Source organism: Pyxicephalus adspersus, chromosome 5 (assembly GCF_032062135.1).
Source record: "Pyxicephalus adspersus chromosome 5, UCB_Pads_2.0, whole genome shotgun sequence".
NCBI classification, from domain to species: domain Eukaryota; kingdom Metazoa; phylum Chordata; class Amphibia; order Anura; family Pyxicephalidae; genus Pyxicephalus; species Pyxicephalus adspersus.
The window spans coordinates 145,209,653-145,236,727 of record NC_092862.1 but is presented as its reverse complement, the minus strand read 5'-3'; the positions used below and the strand labels follow the sequence as shown (position 1 = coordinate 145,236,727).

General features: G+C 43.3%; 2 protein-coding genes across 5 annotated transcripts in view; one reads left to right on the top strand and one right to left on the bottom strand.

Annotated features, from left to right (window-relative positions):
• Window positions 1-1,741: 1,741 nt before the first annotated feature.
• Window positions 1,742-9,476, bottom strand: JMJD4 (jumonji domain containing 4). Its single transcript, XM_072413034.1, has 6 exons — window positions 8,872-9,476; window positions 7,896-8,061; window positions 7,600-7,725; window positions 6,672-6,939; window positions 3,422-3,568; window positions 1,742-2,085 (listed from the first exon to the last, which is right to left on the bottom strand). Exons 1-6 carry the CDS (start codon window positions 9,080-9,082, stop codon window positions 1,795-1,797), a joined length of 1,209 nt encoding a protein of 402 aa, XP_072269135.1. The 5' UTR covers window positions 9,083-9,476; the 3' UTR covers window positions 1,742-1,794.
• Window positions 9,477-9,544: 68 nt separating this feature from the next.
• SNAP47 (synaptosome associated protein 47) overlaps window positions 9,545-27,075 on the top strand; it is a 26,790-nt gene continuing 9,259 nt past the window's right edge. The window contains exons 1-5 of one of the 4 annotated variants that reach the window (XM_072413031.1): window positions 9,545-9,633; window positions 10,937-11,076; window positions 12,370-12,914; window positions 16,952-17,436; window positions 23,627-23,739. In XM_072413031.1, coding sequence (XP_072269132.1) covers window positions 12,424-12,914; window positions 16,952-17,436; window positions 23,627-23,739 — 1,089 coding nt within the window. In that variant the 5' untranslated portion in view covers window positions 9,545-9,633; window positions 10,937-11,076; window positions 12,370-12,423. Of the gene's footprint in view, window positions 9,719-10,936; window positions 11,077-12,369; window positions 12,915-16,951; window positions 17,437-23,626; window positions 23,740-27,075 lie in introns of all 4 variants that reach the window. The other 3 variants (XM_072413033.1, XM_072413030.1, XM_072413032.1) reach the window with 3 other exon arrangements.

The window sequence follows — 27,075 nt, the reverse complement described above, 5'->3', positions numbered from 1 at the left end:
ACTAAGAACTCTAATAATAAATTATTCTCTGTCAATTCCTCTGAAATTGGCTGACAGATGGTGGAATCTCCCCACTGATCTCCTTCCAGTTCCTATTAAAACAATGACTCGTTCTGCCACCTAGTGGCCAATCATCAACAGTGCACAGCTGTCACAATAGGAAACAAAACAAATAATATGAGCAAATTGACGAGAATTTATAAATTATTATTATTATTATTATTAAAGAGGATTTAGATAGAATTGACCGGAATATTTTATAAACAGAGCCCTAAAAGTGATTTGCTTTGTATACAGGGAGATACAAGGACGACATACTGAGAAATAAGTTTAAGGTTTTCTTACTGCTTATGTGGTCTCATGTTAAGTATTTATACTGCTGAAATTTTTATTTGTATTTATTAATTGATTTCCAGATTGTATTATCTGCCGAGTGCAGCCGGAAAACTGTAAATATTATAATAATAATTACACTACATGAAAAGAAACACGAGTGTTCAATATTTTTCCCTGTGTGTATTATTGTTTGTTAAGCTGATTAAATCTTTTATCACTTTACAGAAAGTTTGTTTATTTCAATTTGGAAATAAATCTGAATTCATAATATCATAAAGGTTTTCATGTTATCACTACCATGTCAAGGGGCAGAGCAGCTGAAGCAGAGAAGTTTATTCTTTATTCTGATTCGTCAGCTGTGACCCCAAACTCATCCGAAAGTTCACAGAATCAATTCATCAATACATTTAATTTAATTTGAATTCTTATTCTTGCATACAACCTCATCATGTTTGCTGATTGGACAGCTGTCATTCTAGGCTAGAGATCTAGAACCAATAATATGGTTCCTGATCATGTGACTTTTGTGAGAACCAATCACAGAGATCACAACCTCATAGAAGATACATTTTATATATTTTTATTTTGCTTAAAAACAGAAAAAAATGTAGATTTCTCTCAACCTTCCTAACATGGGGGAACCCTTGAAATAACTTTCAGGTCTCAGGGACCCTCTTCTATAATTCCTATATCCACAGATCACAGTATATCAGTGTGATGGTCAGTGGGAAGAATTCCTCTTACATTGCTGGGTAGTGGGAAGAATGTCACCCTGACAGATACTTACCCTTACTTGACCTTTGTTTGGGCAAGAAAATAACAACTGGCTGCGTCTCTCTTGGTGGATAAATGGATATATGAATTTTTTGGAGCATAACATTGAATCCTGAATCATGTGGTAATAAGAAAGGCCATTTTGAAGGATTTGTGGGGTTGTTTACTCTGCCCCTCCCTCCTATGTTTTTTGGGGGACATTTTCAGAGAGGACATCTCCTAGTGGGGCCAGCAACTGAGGAGAGGGAGAGAATTCAAAGCAGATCTAAAGGATGTTGCTGTATCAAAGGTGTTAAATATATAGGAAAAGTTCTCTAAACCTCCTGATGAAGCGGATCTAAATGCCACGAAACACGTAGCGAACAAAGAAGGAGAATATTAAGGATGCTCAGATAAATAGGATACATTTCCTAGGGTTTTAAATGTTCATAATATTTTTAATAAAGTGTTGCTGATAATTGTTGATAAATACTACTAATAATAATACTTTATGTGAAGTGCTACCCTAAATGACAGGTTCTCTTATATGGCATCATTTTCAAGCAACACCTTAGTAAATGAGCCTTCCATTGGGGGAATATGGTGACTTTTTCCAATCTATGAACAATTAAAATTGCAAAAACGATAGATATTAAAAGAACATTCACATTTATTGCTAAATAAATAAAAGCCAAATCCTAAACATCAAGACTTTTCAGCAATCGCTATTTTCAGCCGCTGCAGCCATTCTTCAGGAGGCGGATTGAACGTCTCCAGCTCCAGCTTTCTAAACTCTGTATTGTCAATCAGATCCGATAACACATCTGCAATCCTCTGCAGGTCGAACCGCGCATGGCGGGGCCCCGGGACTATGGGGCCCTCAGGGGGGAAATCAGCGTCCGTTGCTTCCAAGGTGTCAAGTCTGCGCTGTGCTATCATCTTCAGGAAAGTGTAGAATTCTGTATAATCGATCCCTGTGCAGGATTTCATGATGACCTGGGGAAGAAATGCAAAGAAAAACAGAATCTTAGAAATCCATGTTAAAGTTTTTTTTAACGGTCAAAATATTATTTATAACTTATTTTATTAACCCCTTCCTGACAGCCCTCGATCCCCCAATGGGAATTTAAAGTTCCTGTGCCACTAGGTCATTATTAACCTTGAAGATCTTGAAGGTAAGTGATCCATCCTTGAAATCATCAATATATGCATCTTTCATGTCCAGCTCCTCTTCTCATATTGGTCCTCCCTCTGATGCTATTACCCCCGGGTACAGATACATTTCCCCCAATTCTTCCTTTTCCCAAAAATAATGATTTTGTTTTTGTTACTAATTCATATAAAGAGAAATCATCCTGTGGGCAGCATGGTGGTTCAGTGGATAGTACTGGGCCCCAGGTTTGATCCTCAGCCAGGACTCTATCTGCATGGAGTTTGCAGGTTCTCCCTGTGTTTTTTGTGGGTTTCCTCCCACATTCCAAAAACATGCAGTTGGGTTATTTGGCTTCCCCCCAAAAATTGTCCTTAGACTGTGGTAATGACATATGACTATGGTGGGGACTTTAGATTGGGAGCCTCTTTAAGGGACAGCTAGTCACATGACTATGGACTTTGTACCGCGCTGCGTGATACTCAGGATTCTCTGAGCTAGTCAATCAGATATTATAGTCACTTGCAGGGGGAAGGATCAGGCAAGATCAGGACTGTGTTTCCTAGATCCTTCTATGACATCCAACATATTAATATTATTATTATAATTACACAGTATTTATAAAGCGCCAACATATTATTCAGCGCTGTACAAAGTCCATATCTAAGGGAACATTACATTACATTACCTGTGCATGCCAAAAGGAAAAGGCATACCACCCACCAGACTGATAAAAAGGAACTGTAGGTAAGAGAATGCTATATAAATTAATTGAAAAGTCGGAGTTCAGTGACAGATAAGTGAAGGGGTCTCATTTCCAAAACTTTTTCCAAAAAAGCTTGGAGTTTGTCCTTAAAAACAATTGTTAATATATAATAATGGTAAAATTTATATGTGTGAAAGAGAAGTTATTAGTACCTAAAAAAACCCTATATACATGCAAAACTTTAAACATGGTACACTAAGGTATAACACTCCCTCTGATTTTTTACCCTAAGAACATAAACACCAAATTCGAACCCACATGACCACAAAAACCGGTGTCACAATAAAATAAAAACCAGTAAACCAACATTTCAAACTTTGGTCTGGACACAAAGGATTTGACAAGCCCAGACCTTGAAAGAGTGACCGGCTTTATAGCAGGACTGTATGGGTGTCCCTGCCATGTGCTGCCCATACCTGACAATGCAGATCCCAGTCATCCATGGTGTGCTTCCACTCCGCGATCTCCTGCTGCACCGCTTCCAACTCCTTCTGCAGAAACCGCCACATAAATGCCACATTACAGCCGTTAACCCAGTTGTGATTGATGGATATGGTGTCCATCTGGAAAAGAGAAAGTGCATATATTCTAGTATGATTATGAGTGTTTTAATGGGCCCTGTGTTTGTTGGAAAAGCTGTCTAGTGAAGAATACAACATATAATTATTAGATGGATGCTATGGCTCCCCTTGCTGGCACCTCAGCACTGCAAAACCCAATCATTGGAAAGGAACCACAACGCTCAAGGAGCGATGAATGACAGGACCATTTAATATGTTATCTAATAATAATAATATTTATTATGAAGAAAAATATTCATATGTAATAATACTGGACCATTTATTATGTTATGTATATTATCTCTACAATTTTGTATAATTTAGTTGGTTCAATAGTTTTTTGTGGACCAACTGAAGTAATGTTTTTTTAGGTCTTTGTTTGCTTTTGTATGTACTTTATTCAGTTTTCAAACTATATATATTTACTGTGTTATGATAGTTAAAGTTTTGCGATCTCCCACAAGGTGAAACGCGTCGATGAACCAGATCTTATGTTTTAACACCTTCCTTGATTTGTTACCTAATCTACGTTATGCCTAAAGCTCAGTTGAGCTCTGTCCAGTTCAAGCAACACCCCACTGTGCTTATCTCCCTTCACCTCTGCTGTAGTCTTTCATCGTCTGTCATTCATGGATCTGCCAAGTTGGACTCGTGAACGACGTCAGGCGACCTCTGTACACATGTCAGATTTTTGCCTCGTTGCCGTTCATATCGAGCAAGAATCATCTGACATGTTTACACGATTGGATGAGGGAGTGTTCAGATAGTCTGCCATATTATCACCGACATGACAATGGCCTCTGTAATGTGCTGAGTGATATAAAATATTCTTAAACAGTATTTATATAGCGCCAACATATTATTCAGCACTGTACATTAAATAGGGGTTACAAATGACAAACAGATATAGACAGTGACACAGGAGAAGGAGAGGACCCTGCCCTGAAAAGCTTACAATCTAAGAGATATATATGTATAAATATAATAGATGTGTATACAGAGAGCTCAGCACACTAGTAACAGACTGCAGCCGCTTGGTAATTCTCCTCCCTGGAACAGACGGCAGAGCTGTAATGAGATAACATCATTCTCAGTTTTCATTAATGTTAGAATGAAATACCAAATACACTGGCTGAGGTCATTCAAATAATTATCCTCATCCAAGCACAGAACAGTGCCCAGAACTTCTGGCTGTATTCTTTTATTTCCAATATTTAAAGTGTTTCCTCAGCCAAGAACATGAATGTCATCTATTGCAGCTCCTTAAATGTAGCAGCTGCATTATATATGTTATTCATGCTTTTTTATTTTTATGTTTCTTTCCTGTTCTGGGTGACAATCACAGTAATAAGTAAATTGAATGTAAAATTCATTATTATTATTACACAGTATTTATTTAGCTCCATCATATAGCATAATGCTGACCAAAGTCCATAATCATGTCACTTGCTGTCCCTACCATAGTCATATGTCATTAATACAGTCAAATAACAATTTTGGGGGGAAGCCAATTAACCTAACGGCATGTTTTTGTAATGTGGGAAGAAACTTGAGTACCCGGAGGAAACCCACACAGACATGGGGAGAACCTGCAAACTCCATGCAGATAGGGTCTTGGCCGAGATTCGAACCTGGTGCCAACTACTGCTAACTACAGAGCCACTTTGCTGCCATATATATATATATATATATATATATATATATATATATATATATATATAAAAATGATCTACATTTTTTACCTTTATATATAATGAATATTACATATAGGAATTGTGGAAGATTAGCTTCAAGCACACTCACTGCAGGGAAGCATAGTTCAAATTTCAGAGGGCTCTGACCACTTTTTTCACAAAATTCAAGGTTTATTTTCCTCGTATAGAATTTTCTGGGAAAACACAAATTTTAGCCTTCTAACTTTCTCCGTTGGTTCCTCAGACCTCAACTTTATGACACTTCCGGGGCTCCCCAGCATGCAGGCTCCACCTGGCCTCAGGCTGCAGTCCACCCCCCCCCCCCCCCCCTCCACTCTCAAAGGCAGGTGCCTTTTTATTATCAATGGCCAGGTGCACCGGAGCCATTGCCAATTTCTGGCCTGGAAATGCCATGGAGTGTCATTCCAGGACACTTAAGGCCTGGATCCCAAATAAAGAGCTGCAAATCTGCAGCAACACAATTACTAATGGCCCTGTAATCCCTCTTCCAGATGAGGGGAAAGTAGATGATGCCAAATACACTCTGAATTTGGCATTAGATATTTGATTCTACCACAGTATAAAAATATTAACGATTACAGGTGTAAAGGGGTTAACCTGTCCCCTTGCCCATGTACCCTCTCTTTTGCTTCCCTAGGAATTGAGAAAAATCTGATACTAATATTAATATTGTTACTACTACACAGTATTTATACAGCGCCAACATATTACGCAGCGCTGTTCATAGTCATGTCATCCTCTCTCTGTGTGGGTTTCCTCCGGGTACTCTGGTTTCCTCCCACATTCCAAAAACACGCAGTTAGGTAAAAAGCTTTTCTTTAGACTGTTTAAAGACATATGACTGTGGTATGAACATTAAATTGTGAGCCCCATTGAGGGACAGCTAGTCACATGACCAAGGACATTGTACAGTGCTGCAAAATATGTTGGTGCTATATAAATACTGTGTAATATTATTAATACCGGCAACTCTCATTCAGCCAGCTGAACATTATGATCTCTATGGGATCTTCTTCTCTCCCTGACTAAGGCTACGTTCACACTTCAGATGATTCTCGTCCGAATATTTCTCAGGGCTGGTATCAGGGGAGAATTTGGCATGTGTACAGCGGTCAGTTCAACGTCGTTCATGGATCCGTCCTGGCAGATCCACAAACCACAAATGACCGAAATACAAGTGAAGGGGAGAGCACGCTGTGGGGTGTCGCTCTATTGTTCGCTCCCTCCCCTCTCCATAGGGCAGAGCGGTGCTGTATGTACAGAGCTCATGCATTCATCTTTTAGTCTTTTGTCGTTGGATCGGAACGTTGTAAAAGATCCTTCCTAACAACAATTATTGTACGTGTGTACCCATCCTAAGAGTAATACCAGAATGCTGCCCTTCACCTCACCTCATTGTACACCTGATGATGCCACCCGCTGGGCACAAAGATGACCTCACCAGCTTCCTGTGTGACTTCTATGGGAGGGCAGCACTTGTGATAATTCGGGTGCAGTTTGGGGTCCTGTAGGGTCGATGACGTCACATCATAGGGAAGATTCCCGTGACAATCCCTAAGATGTTCTTCATGCCCAGGGGGGAAGAGCAGCCACTTCTTTCTCCCGCAGATATTCGCTGACCAGCTGTATGATCGGAAGACGTCGGCATGGAATGGGGTCCTGTAAAAGCAAACAAGGACTATGTAACCATATGGGATGTGTATGGTTTTCTATTATTATTAATAAACAGGATTTATATAGCGCCAACATATTGCGTAGTGCTGTACAATAAATAGGGGTTTCAAAAAACAGACAGATACAGACAGTGAGACGGGAGGAGGAGATGACCCTGCCCTGAAGAGCTTACAATCTAAGAGGTGAGGTATTAGTCAGAAGTGACCGGTGCTCATAACTACCTGTCCAATGCGGACCTTTGTAAGCAGGCTTCCTGTTTCACTATTCACCCTACAATTCACCCAACTCACCTCCACCCCCAGGCTTTGCTCGAGAGCTCTGTGCTCACATAATGATAGCTAAATAGTGTCTCCAATGCCGACATTAAACCCATGGGGGTAACAAAGGGAATCTGCCAGCAAGTCCCCCCCCTCCATTATTCACAGCAGGCAATAGTATGGCAAAACATCTCCCTCCTATTGTGTGATACTTCTGCCACCTCCTAGATTGTAAGCTATTCGGGCCAGGATCCTCTCCTCCTCCTGTGTTACTGTCTGTCATTTGTAACCCCTATTTAATGTACAGGTCTGTGTAATAAGTTGGCGCTATATAAATACTGTTTAATAATAATATCATATAAATGTATATGGTAAATCAAGTCCATACCATGAGCCCGCTGGCCCCATATAGACAAAGCGATAATCATCCACAGCGATGGCGTCCCAATATTCATTCAGCCAGTCTGATGAGAAATATACCGGTGTTTGATAAGCATCATAATCTGGATACTCCCTGGAAGAAAGGATATAGGTATTTAATACTCACACAGAGGAACCATCTTTATTCAGGTATCATTCAGCGTCACCATCTACTTCCTGAGAAGGTGACCCAGAGATGAGCCATGTAAATCCCAGCATCCAGTTCACAAATGTCTGACACAGATCAGCTCCTGGATGCGTTACCTTTGCATGTGCCAGTCCTTCAGATACCGGCAGCCCCTGGGAGACTGGTGGGGGTTCTCTCTGTGCCCTCTCCAATACTCAATGTATTCCCGGAGGGGGATCTGCTCCTTGGGGTTGGCTTTGTACTCCTTTACATCACAGTTAGCAACAGGAACAGTCGCGTCGCCTTGAAGAGGTGAAAACAGAATCAACAAAATACAAGATGTAAAGTGGTTCATTGTCACATGTGTGGCCCCATAGAAAGACTTCGAAAAGGGGCCCCTAGGGAAATCTGTAGGTATGGATTTTTGGGAGCTGGTAATGCTTTATAAAGCAGCAGGCTCTGGGTCTAGCACAGTGTTCTCCTTTATGTAGTTGGGTGACCTCACTGCTCCCCTGTCATTTATTAGTCCCCCCCACTCCTGCCCTTCTCCCCCTGGTGGTAAGTCTATGAACATACTTACACCCCCCCGCCCCCTTTCCTGCTCCTCTCTACCCACAAAGTTTTGTCCTAATTACCCCAGCTCCACCCACCTGCCCACTACCACACACAGGTGTCCACATTGAGCCCCCCTGCTCTCCTCCCTACTGGGTCCCTTCACATGAGCTCGTCCCATGGCTGACAAAGACACCTTCCAAATTTTGGATAATGCCTCCTATTCATTAGCACATGTTTCCAAAGTCTCTTCATTCCAACAAGAAAATTTCTTACGCGTTTCACATGACATCACCATCCGCCATATGGAATTCTTATCAGTGATGTTTGGTATAATAGATCTAGGTACACAGCGGGTCACCAGCTCCCCCCACTGGCCATAGGTTGGTAACACAGCCCCCCAATGTCTTGCTGCTGTAAATACCCGGCTGTCAGGTGACAGCAGGAAGGCTGTAAAATACCCTGGACAGACCTGTGGGTAAAAATAGGCCCGAAGTCTTCCACGGCGCTTTTTGGTCCCCCCCCGGGTAGGTGATTATGTGATCACATTGTGTCACTTACCAAATTCTTGCAGCAGGTGATCCCAGTTCGGTTGGTTGCTGGCGCTGACCCAGAATTTTCGGCTACCCCAGGATCTGGTGAACTTGGAGGAGAAGAGACACGGCGTGTTCCCGATCATGTATTGGTGCAGAAACTCATGATAGCTAAAGGTTTCCGGGTCTTCAAAAAAGTCGATGTGACCCCCGGGGTCTCCATTCATCCTCTCATCCATGAGATCCCACTGTCATGTCGTCTCATCGGTCATATCTGCAGAGAAAGGACACCCTGTAAATACACAACAGAAAGTAATGGGAAATTTTACAAACATGGACTTCCTGTTGCAGTGACAACGCTTGCCGTCATTTTATGGACAGGATTCTTTTTTAGACAGGAAGTAAGAAAAAATCTCAATGAGGCGGTAAGAAAAATAAATCTTATTTTTTCACTCTTTCTATAACTAAGGGGAGAAACTTCTACGGTATGCTGCAGATATGAAACAGGAATATACTATAATATGGGGCAGCTGGCACTGGGGTATGAATCCCAGACCTCTCTGTACAGGAAGGGTCTATTCCCCTAAAAAAGAATCTTGTGCTAATAACACCCCCCCAATTTTTTGTGTAAGGGCCCCCAGTGACCCCCAGGGCCCGCCTTCATTCTTACCCGGATCCAATGCAACCAACTCATGTTTCCGGGCGGATGGAGTTCCCGAGTGCACACGGGATGATCAGCTGACCTGCAATGTGACGTCACTCTGAAAAGTAAAACAAAAGCAACCGGGAGGTGAGCGCCGACCGGGGGAGCTCCGGGGATCGGTAGGGAGGCTCAGCTGCTGAACTACAAATACCACCTAGACCTATGGGGAGTTGTAAGTGTGATCCTGCCAGTGTTCCTGTGTGCGAAGCTGCTGCTGGAAGCTGAGGCCTGACCTACAGAGGGTTCAGTGCTGAGCCTCATACAAATACCTCCCATTGGTCACACATTATTATTTATATTCATGTACATTGTTCCCTGGGGGTTCATCTGCAATATAAAAACCCAATTTTTATGTCACCGCCCCATTGCAGGAGCTGCCACCATCCCCCAGGTCCCTTTCCAGGATCCCAATCAACCTGATTGGCTGGGTCAGAATGACGTAACCCCTGCCCGTGCCCCATTATTCAGTTCCAGCAGGATACCTGACATACCCGGGCATCAGGTGCCCATCTGCGCATGCGTATCTCTGCAAACATGGCGGACAGACGAGTATGCTTTATTGCAAAGAAGACATCGCCTGTCCTGCAATAACAAATCCCACCCCATCTGCATGGAGCTATGGTTTAGTCATACGATGAAATCCATACTGCCGGTACATAGAGCACTTTTATAAACCAGGACCTGTTTGCCTTCAGACGGCCTCTCTCTGATTGATAGCAGAACCAAGCCGGCTGTGGTGAATCTCTGCTTTGACTCAGTTGAGTTTTTGGGGTCTCTAGACTTTTTGCATGTCATGTGATCATAGATATTCGATATGGAGATTGTAGCTGCATTTAATGGCTGGGGCATTGATATTTTAGAGGACGCATGCTGGCAGTTCTACTCTCATCTGCTTGCATGAATCCATCTTACTCTGGCTGGGTCATGGGGTGTCCTCCTTTCTCTCTTTTGGCACCAAGGGAGCAATATTTTTTTTCTGAATCTAAGCAATCCCTTTTGACATTTTCACCTTAGACTGGGTACACACGTGCCATAATTGTCATTGGAATGGAACTTTCACCTTTTCAACGACAAAAAACAACGACAAAAGACCTGAACAATGCATGAACAAGTGCTGTACATACATCACCACTCTGCTCAATGGAGAGGGGAGAATGATGGAGCAGCACCCTGCTGTGCTCTCTCCCCTATGATCATTCCTTGTCCTAGGATTGGCCAGGACAACGAGCGCTGTACACACTCCAGATTCTCGTCAGATATCAGCCCTTGGGCCATTATCAGATGAGAATTGTCACTAGTGAATTCTCACATTGGCTCAGGTGTGAGGGTGTATTTTGTGTAACATTTATGTGATTCTAAAGCCAAAATCTGAATGTTTTGTTTTGGGCAGATTGTGGAAGGATCCAACCCCCCTCCCTCCGTGTGTGGCTCACCTACCCACCCCATAGAAGAACATAGAGGGGGCTTTGCTGCTCAGGGGCTGCTGGATGTAAACGAGGGGCAGAGCCAGCGGGAAGCACTGAGATCCTGGTAAGTACCATTCTGTAGAGGCCGGGGGAGGTTTCTTGGTTTTGGAAAGTGTAATTTATTTTAAATTTTTTTGCTGCACTCCTTCTGTCCTGTAGACAAAACAAGAAATCTATTTAAAGGAGAACTAAGTCGTACTGTCCCCATTTCATTACAGGCGCCACCATTCTGCCTTCTTAATTTTCGCATTCCAAACATCAGTCATTATGATTGGTTCGAATGACGTAAATCCTGCCCAGCCGTGCAGAAGTTCAATCATTCTTAGCACCTGCAAGGGAAGCCAACCAATGCTGAATGCTTATTGTAGAGGGGATATCGCCTGATATTAAGGCAGCATGGTGGCTCAGTTGTTAGGACTTTTCAGCGCTGGGTCCCAGGTTGGAATCTCGGCCAGGACACTATCTGCATGGAGTTTGCAGGTTCTCCCCAGGTTTGTGTGAGTTTCCTTCGGGTACTTCGGTTTCTTCCAACATTCCAAAAACCATGCCCATTCGGTTATTTGGCTTCCGCCTAAAAGTGACCTTAGATTGTATTAATGACATATGATTGTGAGCTCCTGTGAAGGCCAGCTAGTGACATAACTATGGACTTTGTACAGCACTATGCTATATGATGGTGCTATATAAATTCTGGGTAAAAATTTCCAACCTAACCAATGAGGCCACTCTCATTGGTTCAATGTGTTGAGTTGCATTACTTTGTACAGTGCTGAGTAATATGTTGGTGCTATGTAAATACAAATCAATAATAATAATTTTTAAATGTTTGATATCTAAATAAATGGAGCTTTTGTTCTTTAAATTGAGGGAAATCTCCTGGTCCCCAGACTCAAGCCACTTTGAAAGACTTCCCCTTTATTCTTATTCCCTTTCACATTATGCCCCAATGACCACCAGAGGGGGTTAATCTCCCCAGAGGGGGCACAGACAGGTGTCCAGCCCTTACCCACCTTATCCAAAACTAAAAAAAAGTTGTACCAAAACCAACCAGTGAATTTGTTTCTTTTCTCATCTGATTTATTAAAACTCTCCAAGACTATCATAGGAGAATCTGGGTGATCCAGCAAACCATGGATGGATATGGTCGAGGGTTGAAAACATTTGCCAAAAACAAGGAAAGGATTTTTAAGAAATCCATTGCAGGTTTGCTGGATCACCCAGCTTCTCCCATGATATTGTATCACCCTCAGTCTTGAATATCTTTAATAAATCAGACCCAATATGTCTGTTTAATATTTTTCAATGCCTGATCCCGTATAATGCAAGTGATGTATTCTGTGTCTCGTTTTTTAATCAGACCGAAAGCTCGCTGATTTCCTGGCAAGGGCACCCCCCGGCTCCGGCCAAACCAATGAATAAACAAGTTCCTGTTCAGACTTGGTCCTGTTCTTACTACCTGAACAGTGAGCGGCGATGGCTCCCCGGCCGCCTCTCGCTGACTCCCACTCACCTGAGGTTCAAAGAAGACAAAGCAGAGACTTTCCTAGTCAACTTTCACTTATCCAGCATATGTGAGATAAAGAAAGAATCCTCTAGTTATATCTTCAGTTCCATTACAGTGCTGGAGAGGGACAATGCCAAACATTGGTTCAGCTCTCTCCTCCCCAACCGAACTGCTGTCTTCACCATCCTGGAACATTTCTGGAGGGAGCAGCTGCTGTCACCGCGGGGGGAACAGGAAAACACCAAAACATCAAAGGGAAGGGAACTCATTAATATTGTCTCCAGATCCCAGAAGAGGCTGGAAGATACCACCAGGGTGCTTCACCACCAGGGGGAGCAGTTTGACCACATAATGAAGGACCTGAACAAAATAGAAGCTGACATGACCACTGCCGACAGGTAAGTGTGCAAATATAGAACAATACTGTTTATCTGTAGTGTGATGTCATACAGCGGTCGCCAACTGATGGTCCACGAGAAGGTTTTGGTGGTCCCATGTCCCCCATATTGATCACAGGCTAATGAAGGTCCAGGGACACAACCCACCCACTCTCCCATCGTAGGCTCAGACGTGCGATGAGAGAGTGGGCAGGTTCTGGCATCATGACATCATCAAAGGGGAAATTTCTTCCCCTTTGAGTGACACACAGCTCCCTGCGCATGCGCAATTAGTCGTCCATGACATTCAAAAGGTTGGCGACCACTGATACAGTATAATACATTCTGCTCCTTTTAACTAATTGCTGCAGCATTTTAAAACAAAATCTAAAAGTATGCCTGATCACATAGTGTTTATGTTGTGGTGCCATTTACAGTAAACAGAAACACAAAGCAGGTGTATTGCCCTTCATTATGCCAACTCAATGGTTTTAGTGCTCGGTGGGAAGAATCTGTAGGTGGGTGGTGGCCCCTGTATTGTGACCCAACTTTATAGTAACCACTCAAAAACAGCGGGGGGATTACTGAAAAGTGCCGGGTAGTGTACTCAGCTAAAAGAGGCTGCAGAGGAAACTGGATTGGGTGAAGAGGTTGTTGCTGCTGAAGGAGTAAGGTAAGAGAGGTAAATTTACTTTTGCATTCAAGTTATGATGGTGCGTTGCATTTTAGGGCAGCCAATAGACTATAGGGATGGGGCCATAGACAGAGCAGATGCGATTGGCAGGGCTTGATGACCCTCCTAGCCTATAAGATCTGAAATAAGGCAGAGATCAGGGAGCACGAGACAGCGTCACCAATGTATTACTGATTTTCCAACGTGGAAGAAAAACTAATAGCAATTATTCAGGACAGAAGAAAGCTTTCCATGACCTGATGTGCAAATATGCAGTGTTCAACCCAAAAATTTTTTAGGCTAGGTGGTAAAAAAATTGTAGGCAGGTTGCAGCCCAAGTATTACCAGGTGGTTACTAAAAAGTGCGGGGTGATGCGTTCAGCCAAAAGGGTCCGGGGAGAACACTGAATATGTAGGACCAAAGTTTTAAAAAGAACCAAGACAAATTAAAAATGTGCAAATTAGACGGCAGAGCTAATGCCATGTATACCAGACTGATGCTGATCAGTTTAGTTTAAACATCTAGGGACATACATTGATCATGAAAGGGTTACGTGATCTGTTCCATGCATGTCTATAAAGAAATACAAAACATTAGGCTACAGCTCCTCTTTAAATTGGAGTAGCCCTTTTCCTTCTTTGGGCTGAAAAAGAAACTTGAATATCCTCCTACTGCGGGAATGGAGTTCAGAGAAATCCCGCTGTTGTTATAAAGGTGTCAGATGAATGCAGACAAAGTATATTTTAGTGCCAGCTGGTCTGCAGGACCCCTTCACATCTCTGCACCTCTGCCCAGGCTCTGGCGCAGGTAATTTTCTAACAAAAAGTTTGAACCAACCCGCATTTCATTACCATGGGGCAGTTGCTCTTTTTCAAGTGAGGAAGGAATTAAAAGCTGGGTCAATATTTTCTCTGGAGACTCTCCAGTTGTTTTAAAAGGACAGCCTGCTGTGTAGCCAAGGAGAGCTGTGAAAGCAATTCTGTCCTGATTTCACCAGAGATATGCAGAAGAGACTGTCAGACAGGGGTGTGCTGGGATCACAAGAGTTATCGCCTCATCTCTGTCTGTCTGTTATGGTAATTGGAGCACAAAAAACATTTCTAGAAATCCAAAAAGGAAGCTAATTAAAATTCATAATAATAAAAGTAGTTGCATTCATTAGCAGATAATTGTCAGCCAAGGTTGTACAAAGTGCTATATTTTTCATCCTGACTTCTTGCCGATTTTGTGCCAGCAACAACGTTTCTCTAGAATTCATTATTATTAATAAACAAGATTTATATAGCGCCAACATATTACACAGCGCTGTACAATAAATTGGATATTATGGAACATGTCTTGACACAAGATTGTGTAGTGCAAAAGAAGATTGGTGTTGTGCCAAATAAATAAATATACTTGATGATATTGTTGCCCCTTTGCTTCTGAGAAGGAATAAAGTGCCACAAGGGGGGCTGCCAGCAAAGAAGTAGTTGAGCGACCTTGCTGCATTGTTCTCCCCGGACTCTTTTAGCTGGGCGCACCACCCGGCACTTTTCTGTAACCACCCAGCTGTTTTAGGGTGATTACCGAGCCTTACACATTTGAATTTCCGTTGATGGAAAGCTTTCTTCTGTCCTGAATAATCGCTATAATAGATTGGTGAAAGCTGCCTTGAGCTACCTGATCTCTGCCTTTTTCAAGCCCTGCCAATCACATCTGCTCTGTCTATGCCCCGCCCTTGTAGTCTATTGGCAGCCCTAAAATGCCACTCAAAGGCACCATCAAAGCAAAAGTAAACTCACCTCTGCTTATTCCCTCAGCTTTAACAACCTCTTCATCCAATCCACTGTTTTCCCCAGACTCTTTTACCTGGGTGCAACACCCAGCACTTTTCAGTAATCCCTGCCGCAGGATATTACTGTTTAATACTTACCAACCCACTGCAGTCCTGCTGGAAGAAGATTCTTCAGCATTCCTTCAGGTGTCCCCACTGTAGTACTGTATGGGGTTCAGGAAACCACAGAGCCCAGCAGGGTACAGGGTTGCTTTAGAAACAAATAGAGCAAAAGCAGATTTTGTATTTTTGTCCACATGGCTTCTTCTTCCTAAAACTAACCTGAAGCAAACCTGTGACCTGGACCTAAGGACTCTCACCATGGGAAGGAGGGTGTCATCGTGACCATACCAATCATTTTCTCCCATCATCCTGACCATACCCTGAACTAAGACCTAAGGACACAAAAGGATTTTCTCCTTTCAGAATTTATTAAGCCCAAATTGTCCTTTAAAATGAATCAGCTGCAATGCAAATACGTGAAGGTAAAGTGTGCCAGGGTGCCTAATCTGCACCCCCTATGTCCCAGCTCATATACTGTTTCCAGTTTCCATTTGAGTCCACGATGCAGAAGCAATATTACATGAATTTGATGCTGTTCACTTATATTTATAGTTCTAAAAGCTATTTGCCCACCCCCCCTCCCAATCCTGATCTTCTGTTTGTAATAGAAGAATAGTCACATGTCATTGGTCAGATATAATGGGGATTTGCAATGCATTTCTAAGTGATATATTTTGTATTTTATTTTCATATTCAGAACATTTCTAGGTCCTGTCACTTTCATCTGCACAACATCTCAAAAATCCGCCCCTACCTGTCCCCAGAGACTACCAAACTCCTTGTACACATGCTTTTGTCACCTCTCATCTGGACTACTGCAACATCCTCCTCTCTGGTATTCCACTAACCCGACTCTGTCTTCTACAATCTATTATGAATTCTACAGCCAGACTCTTCCATCCTTCCAACCTACCGTCCCACTCCTCTTTTGCTGCTGCTCTTTGTTTTTCTCTTCATTGACTTCCATTTCACCAAATTCAAGCAATGCTTTGCCTTCAAATCCCTCCACAGTTCTTGCCCCACTTAACTTTCTGACCTAGTAAAAAATCCCCCCCGTAGTCGCTCTCTTCGCTCCTCCAATGACCTACTAATGACTTCCTTACTCATAACCTCATCACATGCACTAAGACTTTTCTAGAGCTGCCCCGACTCCCTGGAATGGTCTTCCTCGCCCTTTTCAGCTTGCTCCTACTTACTGCTCATTTAAAAGAGCACTCAAATCCCAACGCTTCACCCTCACCTACCCGTCTTCTTCTGTCTCCTAAACCCTCACTACTTCCCACCATTCCATATCCCCCTCCTATTGTGTGATACTTCCCCCATCTCCTAGATTGTAAGCTCTTTGGGGCAGGGTCCTCTCCTCCTCCTGTGTCACTCTCTGTATCTGTCTGTCATTTGCAACCGCTATTTAATGTACAGCGCTGCATAATATGTTGGCGCTATATAAATATTAAATTATATTTAATAAATAATAATTTTTATCTTTTTGTTCCTTTATTTGACAGACTGTTATCAGTGTTGGAAGCCCCAGTTTGGTGGCCCTTCAGTGGCAATCCATGGAAGAGATTTAGCGGCACCAAAGAAGCGTCCGGTGACCATCACGGCGGAAAGGAGGGTGTCATCATCACCATACCAATAATTTTCTCCCATCACCCGGACCATACCGTGAAGCCAGGAAAGCTGACCGTTCTCCTATCTGCAATGGAGATTGCAGACTGTAATTTTCGGCTCCTTCATAGATACGAGCGGCAGGATGTGGATGATATAAAGGCGATGACAGGACACGAGATTATTGTCCGCCAGAGATTTATCGGCAAACCAGACATCACATACAGGATTTTATCAGCCAAACTGCCGGACGTTTTACCTCTGTTAGAAATGCAATATGAGAAGAAGATGGATTTTCATGAGGAGGCCGCCATGTTTAGTGAGAAGTATAGGAGCTCTCCAAAGGATCAGTGCAGCCCAGGATGGCAGACAGGTGAGACAGGTATTTTATGGCATTTTTCTAGTGTTCAGTTTCATGCACCCTAAACTGTGTTAATCTTAGTATAAATTATGATGGAGACGGTTGTGAGGTGGTTCAGTTATTTCTCCATAATTCTTAGCAGAAGGTACTGGACAGTTAGCTGTGCTCTGGAATTATTAATATTATTATTAAACAGTATTTAAATTGCCAACATATTACACAGCGCTGTACATTAAATAGGGGCTGCAGATGACGGACAGACACATCCAGTGAAACAGGAGGAAGAGAGGACCCTGGCCAGAAGAGCTTACAATCTAGGAGGTGTGGGAAGTATCACACAATAGGAGGGGGATATGGAATGGTGGGTGAGTAGTGAGGGTTTAAGCAACAGAAGTTGTAAGTGAGGTTTAATCGTTGGGTTTTGAGGGCTCTTTTAAATGTGCAGAAAGGAGAAGGAGACCATTCCAGAGAGTCGAGCAGCTCTAGAAAAGTCTTGGAGCTGTGTGATGAGGTTATGAGTGAGGAAGTCATTAGCAGGTCATTGGAAGAGTGGAGAGAGCGGCTATGGGGAGATTTTCCTATCAGGTCAGAAAGGTAAGTGGGAGAAGAGCTGTGGAGGGATTTGAAGGCAAAGTACAGGGGATGAATTTGATTCTAAGGTGAAATGGAAGCCAATGGAGAGAACTACAATGAAGGGCAGCAGAAGGGAAGTGGTGGGAAGGCTGTGGTAAGTAGGTGAGAAGGAGTTAGAGAGGAGAGAGGAGGAGAGTCGGGTTTGTGGAATACCAGAGGAGGAGGTTACAGTAGTCCAGACGAGAGATAAGAGCATGTACAAGGAGTTTGGTGGTCCCGGAACAGCTAGGGGCAGATTTTGGAGATCTTGCGCAGGTGAAAGTGACTGGACCTGGAAATGTCCTGAATATGGGGGGTAAATGAGAAGGCAGAATCGAAGGTGATGCCAATACAGCGTGCCTGAGGGGAGGGACGGATGACAATGTTATAACAGTTAGGAATATGTCAGGGGGAGATTTGGAATGTGAGGGGGAGAAGATGGTTAGTTCTGTTTTATCCAGGTTGAGTTTCAGAAATCTGTCAGAATAAAGTGATTTCCTCACCTCCTCTCTCTCAGCTCTCCCTGCCTGACATACCACCGTGCAGTCTCAATCTCCCCCCGCTGGGGTCATAACGTGATAAAACCCGGATGCAGCTGCTGCTAATCCCGGGATTAATGGCTGTCTGTCTGTCTAGGAAGAGATGTTGTCACAGCTCCCTATGCTAAAATTATCCCAGTCTGCATCCCAGGCATTGGCCCTTGGAATTTTAGGACTAAACATAGGTCTTTCATACTAACCTGTGGACAATGTGATCCTTATGAAATTTTCACCGGGGCAGAAACGCTTTTTTTCTTTCTCCAGGGTCATTAAGGGGACTCTGCGCTATTCTCCCCAAGCTGGGTGGTAAGAAGCTGTAGGTGGGTGGTCAGAAAGTGGTCAGAGCAACACATGACACATCGGGTCTGATTTATTAAAGCTCTCCAAGTATTAAGAGGATACACTTTCATCAGTGACGCTGGGTGATCCAGCAAATCTGGAATGGATTTCTTAAGTCATTTTTTGTTAGCAAATGTTTTCAATCTTGCACCAGATCCATTCCAGGTTTGCTGGATCACCCAGCTTCATTGATGAAAGTGTATCCTCTCTACCCTTGGAGAGCTTTATTAAATTAGGGCTATTTAGTGGTCCCAGTTGTTGCCACAGAAATCCAGTAACCCAGATAATTCTGTCAGCTTTCTCCCCCCCTATACTTTGCTCCCCTTTGTACAGTTTCCCTGTATTGTGATCCTACTTTTCAGTAACCACCCAGAAACAGAAACAAATACATAAAAGTTACCAAACTATGACAGAGCAAGTATGTAAACCCATGCAAGTCAAAAATAATTTTGGGTAATGTTTGATAACTTAGAATATGCAACACTTTCCCTGTATTCCCAGCTCCTTGTAATGCTCTGGAGTTTGTGAACTTTTTACTTGGCGCTTGAAAACGTTTATAAAACCCGGTGTGATTGTCTGACGATGGTGTCGGCCAAGGGCAATTGTCAACATTTACGAGGAGCCTGTTCAACTTCCTCTGACAATTTGTCCGCTCCCTGTTCATCTGACTCAATGTGTTGATATTTCTGACACCCAGGCCCCCACCTGCACTTTTATTGTTGTAGTTGGAAGCCGTGCTATGTGGAAATCCTGAATGTTAGGAGCCCCACCTTGGTGAAGCCAACAGCCTAGAATCCCCATTGTGACGCTGCCATTCCTATATCGACCACTAGATGGCAACAGATCTCCATAAAACTGGTGACAACACCGAGCATTCAAATGGCAAAAATTCTGATTATTTATTACTGCTATAGATATCCAAAATATTGGGGGATTCTTTACCTTATTATAATAAGAAACCCACAATATGTTGCCCAATATTTCCCCATATACTCTTTGTTCAAATTAGTGCTTTTTAATGTTTATAACATGGTTAGTAAAACTGGCCATCAAAACCTGGGACTCTACAGAAGGAAAATGGGTAAGCTTTTAATAGGAGCTGGTCAGGTAGTTCAGATCAGAGTGCCCAAGGATTTTAGGGGCATCTTGCAATATATGTGCATGCTTTTCATACCCTTTGCCCTCTTTTAGCTGGGTGCACCACCTGGCACTTTCCAGTATCCACCCAGCTATTTTGGGGGATTACCAAAACTGACCTGAGACGTGCAAACTGCTCATTGCGCCAGGAATCGCTAGTCCCCCCTGGAGGAACCCTGGATGGGAAACACTGGATTAAAGCATAAATGAAATTGCAGTATATGGGGAGCTCCCACAATGTATTTGTGTTTGATTTCTAAGATGGGAAATCTCTGCGCACCATCACCATTCTGAGCAGCTGAGCTCCTCTCCCCATAACACAGAATGTGCGGATCTTGTTCAGTAATTCAAAGCAGACGGCGGCAGTGACCACAGCGTGGAACATTTCCATCCAGAGTGGGCTGAGAGCAGGTCGGGGCTGCAGGGTGGAGGAAGCCTCCTCAGGAAAGGGTTATCCACCAACATCCCACAGTGATGTCACAGAACAAAACATCATAACCAGGGCGCCTGTAACCCCTTCACTGTCTTATCCATCATTCATGCGCTCTCTGTCTGCGCTCTCTGTCTGCGCTCTCTGTCTGCGCTCTCTGTCTGCGCTCTCTGTCTGCGCTCTCTGTCTGCGCTCTCTGTCTGCGCTCTCTCTCTTCGCTCTCTCTCTTCGCTCTCTCTCTTCGCTCTCTCTCTTCGCTCTCTCTCTTCGCTCTCTCTCTACGCTCTCTCTCTACGCTCTCAGTCTACGCTCTCAGTCTACGCTCTCAGTCTACGCTCTCTCTCTTCGCTCTCAGTCTACGCTCTCTCTCTTCGCTCTCTGCCTGCGCTCTCTCTCTCTCTTCGCTCTCTGCCTGCGCTCTCTCTCTCTCTTCGCTCTCTGCCTGCGCTCTCTCTCTCTCTTCGCTCTCTGCCTGCGCTCTCTGCGCTCACTCTCTCTTCGCTCTCTGCCTGCGCTCTCTCTCTTCTCTCTCTTTGCTCTCTGTCTGCGCTCCCTCTCTCTTCGCTCTCTGCCTGCGCTCTCTCTCTTCTCTCTCTTTGCTCTCTGTCTGCGCTCCCTCTCTCTTCGCTCTCTGTCTGCGCTCTCTCGCTGTCTCTCTCTCCCCTCTCTCTCGCTCTCTATCCCCTTTCCTTTCTATATCACCCTTCCTTGGACTCCTCCAACTCTCCTCTCTCCAACTCCCCCTCTTCTCTCCTTTCCTTCTCATATTAATCTCCTTTGTTCCCTCTCCTCATTTCCATCATTACCTCCCCAGTACTTTTCCTCTTTGTTATCCCTTCTCTCCTCTTCTCCCCACATCCTCCTTTTTTTCCCCTCAGCGTAATCTCTATTTGTTTTGCAGTCTGAGTTATTGTGAGACTGAGGCGGGTAAAAAAACACAATTTATGTATATTGGGAGGCTTCAGAAATGTAATCATAATGCTACTGACAGGTCCACTTGTAGGATGTATAAACTTTGGAAACCTCCACACGGCCATCCTAACCCATCTGCTGCATTGTGATTGTCTGTAGGTAGCTGTGGACTATTTTCAGCATTCTTCTGTTATAGGAAAAGGCCAGCGGATACAGAAAAAGTCCCTGAAAGAATATCTTCCAGTATACATTGTAACCTGGAAACATCAGGGATCGTTATCCTAATTCAGAATTGACACTCCAGTCACTGAATCTGATCCCCAGCACCGCCTGCCGACCATTCCAGGCCCTATTCTACCCGGAGGGAATTTTCCTTTCCAAGTGCTTTGTATTTCAATTATTAGGCAGCTAATGGCTCCTCCACAAACATTAACCAACCTCGTGTCCTCTCCATTCCCTGAATATCAGCGCCAGCCATCACCCGGGTTAATGTGTTATTTGTCCTTGTCACCATCCAAGAACTTCCTGATTGATATTTTGCATTCACTGAAATGAGCTCTTTGTGGGCTCTGCTTTCATCCACCAGCGGCTGTCACCTTGTTTAAAAAATGAAAGGCGGCAAAGTTCTGTTATTCATATTCCCCGAAAATAAATCACAGATTAGTTTATGGTAACTGCAGCACCTCATGGTTATCAAACTCCAACTATGTGTACACGCTGAAAGCTTTGTATTCTGTGTAGGAATTCTTGTGATTCACTTATACCTGCCGTAATAATAATTGTACAGGGAGCAGGGAAAAGACAGAGATGACACAGGAAATACATACATGTGTGTGTATATGAGGTCTATGGAATAAGGAGATTGTGTTCCTATCTCATATACAGAGCAGTGAGATGATTCTGATCTCTCGCCATGATTATGTAAACTTCTCCAAACATGCAGGACAAACCCGGGCACTTTCTATATTTAGTTTGTTGTCAATCACCGATTATTGCGGATGTGTTTCTCCTCGTGCTGAAATCATCAGAAGTATAAAAGTTATCAATTTGACATTTTTAGTAAAATTTCACACCAAAATGAAAAGCATGCTGCAAGGAAACTTGCGCTGACTTTCTGCAGCAACTTGAGGTGGAGCTGAACCTTTTCCATGAAGTCATCACAGAAACTGGGATCTTCCAGTATGATGCTGAAACAAAACCGCAGTCACTGGAAACACCTTCATCACCAAGAATCAAAAAAGTCCGACAATGCTCCTTCTCACACAGCACTTTCTGTGACCAACAAACACATTACTACGCTGGAACATTCTCCATATTCACCAGATTTGGCACCTTGGGAATTTTTTCTTTTTCCTAAATTGAAATTGATGATTAAAGGAACATGCTTTGTGTGAATGGATGCAGGAAAGAAAAAAAACATCAGAAACTGATCTGCTCCTCACCTTCCACCTGTGGGAAACAAGACTGCATTGGTGCTTCATTCTGAAGGAATATTGAAAGGGACAAACATTAGAACTGTCATAGAAATAAATACTAATAAGTTATATCAGTGTCATTATTTCATAGACCGACCTCATGTATGTATATCTATAAGAATGAATGAGGCTGCGGGATATCAGCAGCACTGACAGGCAAGAAGGGTGTTTGAATGAAATTTGTTAAACAAAATTGCAATTGGTTTATTTTACACAGTGCAGAGATAAAATATCATCCAGTGGGAGATCTATTTGGTGCTGCATTACAAACACATTACTACGCTGGAACATTCTCCATATTCACCAGATTTGGCACCTTGGCACTTTTTCCTAAATTGAAATTGATGATTAAAGGAACATGCTTTGTGTGAATGGATGCAGGAAAGAAAAAAAAATCCAAAACTGATCTGCTCTTTACCTTCCACCTGTGGGAAACAAGACGGCATTGGTGCTTCATTGTGAAGGAATATTGAAAGGGACAAGCATTCGAACTGTCATAGAAATAAATAAAAGTTATATCAGTGTCATTATTTCATAGACCGACCTCATGTATGTATATCTATAAGAATGAATGAGGCTGCAGGATATCAGCAGCACTGACAGGCAAGAAGGGTGTTTGAAGAAAATTTGTTAAACAAAATTGCAATTGGTTTATTTTACACAGTGCAGAGATAAAATATCATCCAGTGGGAGATCTATTTGGTGCTGCATTGATCATTGTGTCCACCAGATGGCGACAACTGAGCACTATTTTTTCCCTCTTTCAGATTCCTGGCTTCTGGATACAATAGTGAAAACGGGGCCAATGGCTGGAGGACAGGCCGAGGCCGTCATGCAGGACCAGGAGGTCTCAGAGTCAGAAGCCTGGGAACTCCGAAAGGTAATAAATGATGGGGAATGAAAATTATATTTTTGCATATTGTTTCCTGAACCCCTGTAAATGGTTCAGTTTTGCCCTAGTTTAGGTCTTCTGTATTTTAGCAGTTTTAATGCTGTAAGAAACAATTTCAGAAAACCAATCAGTAAATTGCTAGTGCTGTAGAGCAAATACTGCAGCCATGTGAGTATCATAAGGTCCAATTAGTATTCCCCAATGAGTTCTAACTTTACCACCACAGGCAGATTCCAGTGTAAGCGTAAGACAGAGGTGATCATCCTTGTCTGTTGCATTAGAGGACTTTAGCCCCCACCCTCTCTGTCCCTCTACATGTACATAAATTAATTTCTTACCAAACAAACCTATGCTCCAGATCCTGACCACATTCTGTAGTAAAAGGGCTTTTAGGAGATGTAGTTCTGGGGGCATGCATACTTCAGTACAACCTAACGTGACTAGTGCTGCGCTTGCAAGCTTGGTTAGGATGTCATAGGGGGTATCGGAAGCTGTTTGTCACCACCTAGGAAGGTAAGAAACATTATAATGCTGGGACTTGATCTAGAGGAGGGAGAGGGAAGTGGGGCAGATTCCCTTTTTGTATGCAGCTTAATCTTAAAGACACAAAGTCTTAGTGATGACTTCCTTTTTTGAAGCTGAGCACGGTCCATGTGATAGCTGCCTCTCTCTTGAAGGCTTAACAATTGGTTAGCCAGCCAGTCAGGTGACCAGTAGGGTACATACTCATGGGTGTAGGAGGTTCACACTTGGCCCCACCCCTGGGGCTCCCAACTAGTCTTTTACATAACTTGTGACGACAGGGAGAGTTATAACACATTAATGCTGACCATCAGCTGTGATAATCACTTTAAATTAAAATCTGAAGGCTCGCAGTCAGCTGACCCTCTATCATCTGCACTTCCTGTTTATGGAGAATACTGACGCTCTATGTGACCACACTCAGGAACCAATTATTACTATTATTATTATTATTGATAAACAGGATTTATATAGTGCCAACATATTACACAGCGCTGTACATTAAATAGGGATTGCAAATGACAGACTAATACAGACAGTGATACAGGAGGAGAGGACCCTGCCCAATACATATGTCACTTTACCCCAGAAGCTCCGGGCTTTTCCTTCTGCACATGCCTGAGACTGGACTGTGTATGCGCTGTGAGATCGGCATTTTTTATTTCGATGATGGTTCCTCTTTATTGCCTTTGGTACCTCTGGTGAATAGAAGGTAAGCTGGTCACTTTCACATATACATGAGTGAAAAAAAAAATCTGGTTTCTCTGGTATTCTGAGCTTCAGTTAATTTTTTTTTCTCTTTTAATGAACTACCTTCCCCAGTGCAGGGATTAATGGGGTTAAGCTCACCTGTCTAGGGGATGATGCTTTCAGAAGAGGACTTACCTTGTCCCTTGCTCCTGCATCCTCTGCTGCCCAATGCTGCAGAGTGTGGTCACTGCCTTACCACCATCCCGTACAGTGCAAAACTTATAGACTGCAGTATTTTCCCCAGATTTTGGGGGGGAAGAAGCTGTAGATGTGTGGCGGCCCCCTGTATTGTGACCTGACTCTACAGTAACCATCTAAAAACAACTGGGTGGGTATTGAAAAGTGTCGGTTGATGCCCCCAGTTAAAAGGGGCCGAGGAGAACACTTGACTGGGATGGCAACAGCAGGGCTTCTGACAGCTGCACGAGAGCAGTGAAGTGGAAGGAGATGGCCAGCAGCTGTGGGCGTTAAGGTAAAGTTTTGTTCATTCCCGATATAAAATTATTATTAATATTACACGGTATTCATATAGTGCTTAACATATTACGTATCACTGTACAAAGTCCATAGTCATGTCACTAGCTTTCCCTCAAAGTATCTCACAATCTAATGTCCCAATCATATTATATAATTACCATGGTCTAAGGTTTTCGGGGAAGCCAATTAACCTATCTGCATGTTTTTGGAATGTGGGAGGAAACCAGAGAACCCGAGGGAACCCAAGCAAACACGGGGAGAACCTGCAAACTCCATGCAGACAGTGTCCTGGCCGAAATTCAAACCTGGGACCCAGCGCTGCAAAGGCCAGAGTGCTAACCACTGAGCCACCGTGCTGCCCCGTGAGCTATAAACCTCTGCTGTGGTAATGACAGATGACTATGGTAGGGACATTAGACTGCGAGCATCATTGAGCTAGTGACATGACTATGGACTTTGTACAGTGCTGCGTAATATGTTGGCGCTATATACTGTGTAATATTAATTTTATGTAAGGGGAAGGAGGGCGAAAATAATTTTGCATGCATTTCAGCTTTAAATATTTGTTTACAAATCAGTAAATCTTTAATTTTTGGTATTTATAATAAGGTGCTGCCGTGTGAGAATTTGGCATGATTGGTACAATAGTAAAGCACACATAGAGCGAGGCAATATTCCAAGAGTTGGTCTGGGCCCCGGGGCCCTCTTTGTTATTGAGCCTCCAATGGGTGTCTGAGGTCTCTGAACTGACAGGTCATTGGGGCTGACATGGCACACGGAGGTGTCATAGAAGCCCTGACAATATTTGTACAGAGATGTGGTTAGAGGGGTTCTAGCCCCGAGCCCTCCAGCTGGATACAAATGAGCTGCTACGGGGACATTTTATCCCCGACATTACCAAGTTGTTCCTCAGTCAGATGGAACAGAGAGAACGCTATTACATAACAAAAATTGGAAATAATAAAGTGATAATGTTAAAAAATGCCATAATGGTGGACTGACCACACAAACCTGAAATAATAGCGAGCGTTCCGGCCTTTCTCGGCTGAAATTGGGAGATTTATGAGCTGAGAGTGATCAATGCAAAGATTAATAACGCAAAAAAGGCAGAGAGAAAAGTTAACCAAATATTTACAATGTACCTGCCAGCCTGATTCGTGGACGGATCATTAATCAGCTTTAATATATTGAGAACTTTGTATTTTGCGGGGCCCGAGGTATGTTGTGCCTTCTGTTATTGTAGTCTGGATGGAGGGGCTGCATTTTGATGGATTGAAGGTTTGGCTGGTCATTAGGTAAAGGGGTCCAACGAGCTTCAGTGACTTTACTTAACTTGAGCTGAAGCTGCAGGCAGGAAAAAGCATTACCTTAGCAGTGTTTATCCCAGAATTTTTTGGGAAGAAGCTGTAGCCGGGTGATGACCCCTGTATTGTGATCCAAATCAAAAACTACTGGGTGGTTTCTGAAAAGTGCTGGGTGGTGCGCCCAGCTAAAAGGGCCGGAGGGAATGCTGCTGTTAAGCTAGGTGTGAAGAAGTTGTAGGTGGGTGTCAGCCTCTGTATTGTGTACCAACCC

Coding starts and splice junctions, on each gene's coding strand:
- JMJD4 (XM_072413034.1), bottom strand. CDS start 9,082: ATGGATGAGAGGATGAATGGAGACCCCGGGGGTCACATCGACTTTTTT. Junction 6,940..7,599: donor ATGGGGCCAGCGGGCTCATG/GTATGGACTTGA, acceptor TTGCTTTTACAG/GACCCCATTCCATGCCGACG. Junction 2,086..3,421: donor ACTGGGATCTGCATTGTCAG/GTATGGGCAGCA, acceptor TTTCTTCCCCAG/GTCATCATGAAATCCTGCAC.